Source organism: Morone saxatilis, unplaced genomic scaffold, assembly GCF_004916995.1.
Source record: "Morone saxatilis isolate NCDOM2014 unplaced genomic scaffold, NCSU_SB_2.0 Contig2, whole genome shotgun sequence".
NCBI classification, from domain to species: domain Eukaryota; kingdom Metazoa; phylum Chordata; class Actinopteri; family Moronidae; genus Morone; species Morone saxatilis.
Genome location: NW_023339762.1, coordinates 2,014,225 through 2,023,405, shown reverse-complemented (window position 1 = coordinate 2,023,405; position 9,181 = coordinate 2,014,225). Strand labels below are relative to the sequence as shown.

At 38.4% G+C, this 9,181-nt stretch overlaps 1 protein-coding gene across 2 annotated transcripts in view; it reads left to right on the top strand.

Annotated features, from left to right (window-relative positions):
• tmem231 (transmembrane protein 231) overlaps nucleotides 1–8,068 on the top strand; it is a 9,778-nt gene extending 1,710 nt beyond the window's left edge. The window contains exons 5-8 of one of the 2 annotated variants that reach the window (XM_035665667.1): nucleotides 2,632–2,713; nucleotides 2,920–3,025; nucleotides 3,954–4,142; nucleotides 4,923–8,068. In XM_035665667.1, coding sequence (XP_035521560.1) covers nucleotides 2,632–2,713; nucleotides 2,920–3,025; nucleotides 3,954–4,116 — 351 coding nt within the window. In that variant the 3' untranslated portion in view covers nucleotides 4,117–4,142; nucleotides 4,923–8,068. Of the gene's footprint in view, nucleotides 1–2,631; nucleotides 2,714–2,919; nucleotides 3,026–3,953 lie in introns of both variants that reach the window. The other variant, XM_035665666.1, reaches the window with a different exon arrangement.
• The last annotated feature ends 1,113 nt before the right edge of the window (nucleotides 8,069–9,181 follow it).

The window sequence follows — 9,181 nt, the reverse complement described above, 5'->3', positions numbered from 1 at the left end:
CAACCCAGAGGGACAGCTCGCGAAGATGTATTAATCTGTGGCATATTAGAGGGAGGATCGCTATGTATTTTAGACAGTTGGACTTCTTTTGGTTATAAGCTCTAAATAGCTAAGGGATTAGTAGTATCGTTTTGCTATATTGTTGATGCTCTGTTTTGTTAGAGTCTTGTAGTTATAGAGTACAGATGTGCGTCCCTTCTGTGTGTAATGGTACATATGGTCGAGTCTATTCGAGCTAATGCGTTACGTACCGGCATGTGTTTTCTAGACGTACCCTCAGTCAGTAATGTTCAATGCTGGAATTATAGATGTCTATTGTGGAATAGGAATTCTTTTCGTCTCTTCTTATCTCTTTGCCATTTTAGGGAGCTTAGGGAGCGAAGTTCGAGTAAAAGGTGATCGTCTCGTTGCTAGCCACTCTTTAGATGCAGGCTTTTAGGTTAGCGCTTTATTACTCGTTTCTCCTGTATTTTGTTGGCATCGGAGAGCTAAATACTTGTCTTGCGGCACTACAGCGGTGAACCTGTGAGAGGCTCACACATTAGATTGGTTTGTTTGTTTTCCGTTGTCGTGAACCGAGTGTGCTGACAACCTTTTTTATCCATACTAATGTGGCACCGTAGGTTATGGTAGACAACAGAAGACCAGTAGTACGAGAGATGAGATCCGTTGATCTCGTCTGGTGTATACTTTAGCTCCATCGTCTCTCTTTTGTGCGTCTTCTTCAATCTCCACTCTGTACTTGAGGTTAATCGGCTAATGATGTTATAAGTTGTATTTTGATAGCTTTCTGTGCGCTAATTACAATACATGTTTAAAATTGTCTGTTCTGTTATTAAATTTTTTTTACCTACATGGTGTGGATGAAGTAGTTTCTGTTTCTTGTGGTAGGAGCTTAGATCATGGTGTATTTGTTTGCAAGTAAGCGTCGGACAGTATAGATGCCAATTCTCAGATCTAATAGGCTCACTGCTATATTGCAGTAGTGAAAGCAGCGAGAAGGGTGCAATAGCGAGTAGGTGGCGCTCGGGCTCTCGTGTGATGATATTTGGTAGTGTGTGTATGGAGAGAAAGGGTAATGTAAGAGGAGGGATGAAAGTGTGAATAGGTCTCATCCTCTCCAACAACCCAGAGGGACAGCTCGCGAAGATGTATTAATCTGTGGCATATTAGAGGGAGGATCGCTATGTATTTTAGACAGTTGGACTTCTTTTGGTTATAAGCTCTAAATAGCTAAGGGATTAGTAGTATCGTTTTGCTATATTGTTGATGCTCTGTTTTGTTAGAGTCTTGTAGTTATAGAGTACAGATGTGCGTCCCTTCTGTGTGTAATGGTACATATGGTCGAGTCTATTCGAGCTAATGCGTTACGTACCGGCATGTGTTTTCTAGACGTACCCTCAGTCAGTAATGTTCAATGCTGGAATTATAGATGTCTATTGTGGAATAGGAATTCTTTTCGTCTCTTCTTATCTCTTTGCCATTTTAGGGAGCTTAGGGAGCGAAGTTCGAGTAAAAGGTGATCGTCTCGTTGCTAGCCACTCTTTAGATGCAGGCTTTTAGGTTAGCGCTTTATTACTCGTTTCTCCTGTATTTTGTTGGCATCGGAGAGCTAAATACTTGTCTTGCGGCACTACAGCGGTGAACCTGTGAGAGGCTCACACATTAGATTGGTTTGTTTGTTTTCCGTTGTCGTGAACCGAGTGTGCTGACAACCTTTTTTATCCATACTAATGTGGCACCGTAGGTTATGGTAGACAACAGAAGACCAGTAGTACGAGAGATGAGATCCGTTGATCTCGTCTGGTGTATACTTTAGCTCCATCGTCTCTCTTTTGTGCGTCTTCTTCAATCTCCACTCTGTACTTGAGGTTAATCGGCTAATGATGTTATAAGTTGTATTTTGATAGCTTTCTGTGCGCTAATTACAATACATGTTTAAAATTGTCTGTTCTGTTATTAAATTTTTTTTACCTACATGGTGTGGATGAAGTAGTTTCTGTTTCTTGTGGTAGGAGCTTAGATCATGGTGTATTTGTTTGCAAGTAAGCGTCGGACAGTATAGATGCCAATTCTCAGATCTAATAGGCTCACTGCTATATTGCAGTAGTGAAAGCAGCGAGAAGGGTGCAATAGCGAGTAGGTGGCGCTCGGGCTCTCGTGTGATGATATTTGGTAGTGTGTGTATGGAGAGAAAGGGTAATGTAAGAGGAGGGATGAAATAGTGAATAGGTCTCATCCTCTCCAAAACAAGACCTTGATATAAAACCGCTAAATACACAGTTACTGTTTGGCAGCAACAGAGTCCTGGGGGCATCCTGATTCTTTAACTTTCAAGTTTCAAACTCCTTTCTACTCTTTGTCATTTAATAGAAATACATTAAACTTGTGAGATTTAAAAAAACAGCTGCTTTTCCATACATTAAAGCCGCAATGCTAGTTTTACGTCAGTCTTTATTCAGCGTTCAACTGCAGTTTCTTCAGAAATTGTCTTCCCTAGTTAGCACATTTGTCCATTTGTCTTTCACATTATCATTTAGGTTTTATTTGTTGACGAAAAATGTGAAACATGAGATGTAAGACGAGCAGTAGGTGTAGTTCTGTTTGTCTTGTTTCTCTGTTGATGCCAAGGTGTCAGTCATCGATGGCTCCAGCCCTTTTGCAAGTGCATATGACCTTGACAACATAATCAGGAGTTACCAGGAACGAAACTGTAAGTTGACAAAGGCTATTGTTTTGTTGACTATATTGAGTTACTAAAACCACAATCATCTCAAGCTGAACCACCACATTTGAGTGTGACATTAACTCACAGCATTATTACATCCGATGTGTCACAGGTGCATTTTGTAAAATGGGACAACTCTTGCTCGATTTTTATTTAATTTAATTATTTTTTTTCCCTTTTTTCTACCATAGTGACCACAGTACTGTCGTGTCCAATGCCTGTCTGGACTGTGGGAAGAGCTGCTGGGTCCCCCTTTCAGCTTAATGCTGAGATCCGTTACCCCATAGAGGTCATTAGATATCCTTTAACAAATGCAGGAGAGTGTGTGTGTGTGTGTGTGTGTGTGTGTGTGTGTGTGTGTGTGTGTGTGTTTTAACATAGAATACATTAGAGGTGTGCGTCAACATTGATAATGCCAGTTCTAAAAGGAATAGAAATGTTCTCCTTTTTAGATTCCGTTACGAGTTGTGTTTATTGCTTTTCAACTACAGACACGACGAAAAGACTTTCTGCCGTGATTACCTTAGACCTCGCCAAGTTGAGCCTGGAACATGTTTACTATCTGTGTTTGCGTGTTCTTGCTTGTGCTAGCTGTATTAGCCGATTAAGAGTTTCTAAGTACTATATAAACATTTAATAAATGGGTTATAACACACTATAATGTAGTTGTAAAAAGTTATAGGAACATTTATAAGTATTTATTAATGTACAGCTCACATTATGTTTTACCGTGTGCCTACTGGAGGAGTTATCATTGTTGACAGATACATTAATAAAGACTTATATCAGCCTACAACTGCATTATAGTGTGTTATAAACCATTTATTAACAGATTATATACTGCTTTAACCAGGGAAAAGTGACTATAAATTTAGTTATATTCTTTATATATGTTTATTTATCATTTTTGCAGGCAACCTATATTACAGTATGTTCACTAAAAATGGAGAGCAGAGCAGCCGGAGGACATCAGAGGAAAACCAGACCAATATTTTCTCCATTAAATATCATTCAGTTTCACCCAAATCACTGATAAAGTGATAATAATCAAGTCAGACCTGGTCCCCAGAAACACTCCTGTAGAAAGTCTGGCTGTTGCTAACTAATGAATCTTCGCTTTGTATTGCTAAAAGGTTTTATTGGCGGGTGAATGTCTTTGTTAAATAGGGGTAAAATATATATACAGTATAACTTCATTATTTCTGCCTTAACCGTCTCCATTCACCTATCGTCCTGGCTTTTGGGAAACCATTAAATTTGCCTGGATTCAATACGTCAGTGTCCTCCTCATCTTCCTCTGGGTCTTTGAGCGCATACAGAGATTTGTTTTCCAGAACCAGGTTCTAACCACCGTACCCATACCGGTGGGAAAACCTCACCTGTCATGATGCAGTGGTGGTGCTTTGACCTCCAGGTATACAAGAACCAGCAGGTTTATTTTTCCAGAGTGGATATTACATGTCTCACAATGACAGATGCCCTTTGACTGAAATGTAATACCAAATCAATGGAAGTTTGAGTTTTAGGTAATAGCCATTTGGTCTGTTCTGTAATAACATTATGAGAACATAAAGATCAAATTCTACCAGCTATCTCAGACCAATAGTGTACAGTCTTATATCGGAGGTCTGAACTTGTGACAGCTTTAAAACAAAATGTAGAGAAACTAAATTGGACACTGTTCCCATATGAAGCAAATGTCATGCGTGAAGTCAACTGCATTGAAGGTGCTTCATGTTGACTTTTATCAAGGACCAGTGTGTAGGATTTAGTGGCATCTTGTGGTGAAGTTGCACATTACAACTAACTGAACACCACTCACGTCTGTATGTACAACCTGGGAATGAGAACGGGCTGTGAATGAGTAAGAGAAACTATGGGAAACTTGTGAAAAACACAAAAGGCACTATCTGCAGCCAGTGTATGGTTTGTCCCTTTTGGGCAACTGTAGAAACATGACTGTTCAAAATTCATTCTAATTCCAAGGCAATGAAAACATGATCCCTACATTCAGATGATTATACAGATAATGAAAACATACCTATGAATATTATATTCCATTTCTGGACCTTTGACAAGTTGAGCAAAGAATCTCCCAAGAATATGCTGTATTCCTTTAATAATTTTCCTGTATTTTATACAAACATGCAGAGAGACACACAAATAATTTATATTTTAACCCTTTCTTGGACAGGTTTCTACGCAGACCCTCCTCTACAGAAAAATGCATTTCTTCTTTTACTACTGTTTGAAGCCATGGAAATATATAGAAAATACACATAAAATTTCTATATTTTTACTATTTCTATATCTATGACACTTTGTGACAGCAATTAAATAAATTCTTTGTTGAAGTGCTCATTCACTTTTGTATTGTACATAGTACAGCTTTAGGTCATAGACAATAAACAATTTGTACAATTTAACATTTGTACTTTATATGTTCTTTAACTGTAATGCTTTAATATTTTTTATGACTTTACTTTTCGAGAAATTCTATTGAGACATGTAACCAAGGTAAACCGCAAAGAAAAAACAGAAGAAAAGGATAACAGGACGCACAGCAACATCAATACATCAATAACCCCCCAAAAAAACAGGAAAGAAAAAAAACCACACACTGAAAAGGTTACAAATATTATATAAAACATAACAAAGATAGCAGACAACCTACACACCATTCACCCTCAAATCCCCACACCGTTCCAGCCATACATTCAAATTCATATTATTCACAGGTATTTCTCTAACCTGTTCTATCACTGACCTCCCTGATCCTCTGATCCTGGCACTGCCAACCCTGAAATCTGTTTTGCCACCCCATTATCGTTCCCTCTTCCACCCCACACCGTCTTTCAGAGGATGTAGCAGGCTCCGTTTTAAAGCTACAGTGAAGATACTGGTGTCATATGAAACTAAATGACGGGAAGGGGTCTAAATAACACTCCGATGTTAGGCTAAATTTTGGCGATGGAAAAACTGCCATTTTCAAAGGGATCCCTTGATCTCTGACCTCAAGTGTCTGAATGAAAATGGGTTCTGTGTGTACCCACAAGTCTCCCCTTTGCAGAAATGCTTAATGCTAAAACATGCAGTTTTTTGCATGTGGTATAACAGTGTTATTTTCACCTAGTGTATTGAATATTTCTGCAGACTGGCGTCCATAAACACTGTTGGGAATGACTGGAAAGATGAGACACATACTTGATACCACCCTGGCATAAGTCAAAAAAGTCTGGACATTAACTAGCACTGCCATCTATATTCATTTATTTGGTTGATCTAGCCTGGCCGCTCTCCCTTTTGTGACATTACCCCCAGTTCATCTTTTTTGAGGTGAACATGAAACTCCTTCACAAAAATGATTCCAGATGTTACTGTTGTGTATATTTATGTATATATGAAATCTAGTTTCTGCATTATTTTCCTGCACATTGATTCACTGGGTTCTCCAATCACAAGTTGTTGGAGCCTTGTTAATATGTGACTGATAAACTTCTGACAATAGCCCATACCACATATTGTCAGCAGGCTACACCTCACAGCAAAAACTAATGTTTGACTGAGACTATGGGAAGCTGTTTTTAACACTGGCCTGATATACAGGTTTTAAACCACACCTTATCAAGAAAAACTAGAATTACCTGGTATGCCTAACTTATGTACAGTGTATTCCAAAGAAGACAAAAATAGGTGTGCCAAGCTTGTGGCATTGTACTCAAAAAGACTTGAGGCTGTAATTTCTGCCAAAGGTGCTTCAACAAAGTTTTGAGCAAAGGCTGTGAATACTTATATCCTTGCAACCCTCTATGAATTTTTGGCAACCCCTAATGGGGGTCCCAAACCCCCAGGTTGAGAGCCACTACATTATCTCACTAGGGTCTGGGCATATTATTGGTAAAATTCGCTATGTCAGCCATAAATATCAGTGGTTTAAAAATCATATGGTCACTGTTTAATGATAAATCCATGGCACTATCCATGGTCCTCATTGTAATCCGTATTTCTCTCTGTTCGTCCCTATTCTATAATCCCAATAATATCATTATTTTATTTTTAAGGCCGCTATGCTATCTGATGTAAATGTGGCTACTGCTGCCATTGTTGTGTATGTTAAAACTGCAGTAGGTAATTTTTAATAATATTGATGAATTAATAAATACCTAATGGTATTTGCAAGAATCCACCATGCCTGGAAAAAAAACAATTAGAGCAAAGAAAGGCAAAAAGACACTTTGGGTTGGAAGCTTGAAGATAGTGTGTGTGTGTGAAATCTGGAATCAGCCAATCCGTGCCTAAATTTTGGCTGAAAAAGTATTTTGAGGCCACAATGACCTTTGACACCAATTTATTGTCCGACCAATTGTGAAATATAGACATCAGTTCTTAGGTTATGGCTAAAAACATGTTTTGTGAAGTCACAGTGACCTTCTAATCAAAAAATGTATAGGACCTCACCCTCCCGCTCCAAACGTGTAGGAGAAACTACAGTGGCTGGGAAACTCAATCAAACTGAAATGTCCCATCCAGAACCAGTGTTTGGTTTGTTCTTTCAGGGAACAAAAAAACAATGATTCCTATATTCAGGTGATTATAAACTTATGAAAACATACCTATGAATATTGTATTCCATTTCTGATAATAGATCCTCCTCAATGTTAAACACTGGACTTTTAAGAAGAATTGTACTGTACTCTGTGGGAGGAAAATCTGCAGTACACTAGGCAGTCATGGTTTTCATTTTCCCTCTGACTCACTGTCCCAGGAGATGTTTGTTAGTGTATATGCATGTCCACGTTTAGTTGGTTGTGTGTGTGTTCTGGACCAGTACCACTGTATTAGCTAATTTAAACCACTCAGTCTGCCAGTTTGGTTTGTGCCAGACAGTTCAGTAAGAGTCACACCCTGTTTCCTCAACTAAAGTCCCTAAAATTCTCATCTGCCCTTAAAAGGTTTACATTTTAGCCATTTTAAAGCCATCCTTATCTGGACTGATACAGTCTAAGTACAGCTATATGAATAAGGAAGAAGCAAAAAGGGAAACATATTTGACATTAATATTGTAGTAATAAAATAAAATATAATAAAATATACCATAGTGCTGAGCAGAGGTTGTGGTAATTGTCTTAACCAGCCAGTAGGCCTAATGTACTATCATGTGCTTTCTATTCATTTGCACGTCAGTATTTTGTGTTGTTTTTATCATGAGTACTTTCACACAGAACGTAAACATCACGCAGCACAAAAGCGGCGTGACTTTTTAGTGGATCGCAGTCGTTTTTTCTGAGCTCACGGTAGACCTGGTGATTGTTTCTGTTTTGAATAAATGACAAAAATGTTTCTCATTTTCGTGTCATGTTTATTCATCACGTCCCCAGTGTGTGGAGGCCTTAAGAGTCTACAGCCATGCCAGCAGCTCTGTGAGGCTGTATTAGCCACAGTGGTGCTTTGAGCTAAATGCTAATGTCAGAGAGAGTGGGACACCCCTAGAGGCAGAAATTACATATTGTACATTGAACAGTGGAAAGACTAACCAAGGGTTTTATTTGTTTCTATTTGAGTGTTAAGCCGTTACAAGGTCAAATGACTGTTTTTGTCTATGGAGTCTGGTCTACTGTTTCAAACTGATTCCACATCAGTGATTTAAAGCAAAGTCACCCCCATCCACTCCCCTGTCTTTATCCAGCAGGCATTTACTGGTGACCAAGGAGCTTTGACTTTGGCCGCAGAGAGCAGAAGGACAGGATATGAGTCTGGCTCATACAGGAACCAGATGCATCCTTTTTACTATTGTATTATTTTGCTCTGGCCGAATCTTATAATCAGTCTCTCTTCCTTCCAGTTCGCCAAGGCCCAGGATGGCTAAACTCGGCCCCATTCTTCTCAATTCTTACAGCTGCATATACGGCAAAAGAATATTGTTCTCTGGACCCTCGCAGCTTTTTCCAGAATTTTCAACCTTACAGTATTTTCTCCAGCATATATGAAGTCCTAAAAGTGCTACGGCTTTCTATTTCTATTTCATTTTCAACTTTTGTTTTCATTTCAGTTTAGTTTCTGTTATTTCCAGAGTGGGCTTGGGTTTTTCAGTTTAGTTATTACTGTTTAAAAATGATTAGCTTCAGTTTTTTAAAATTATAATAAGGGGGGCATTGGTCAGAGGAAAAATTTCAGAAGCTTAGAATAGGTAATACAATACAAACACTCACAGTCCCAGTGTAGACGTCCCAGTCTCGATTAACATATGCACCAATGCCTCCCAATGCTTGTGTTGACATATTTTTACCAAACTAAAGACATTTCCTGTATATTTTTATTTTATTTATTATATATGTATTATTATATACTTCAGTAATATTGTTTCAGTGAGTTTTCATTTTTTCTAGTTTTTATTTATTTTTTGCAGTTAGCAATATGCCAATATAAAAGGTTTTTTTACACATAGTTTTAGTT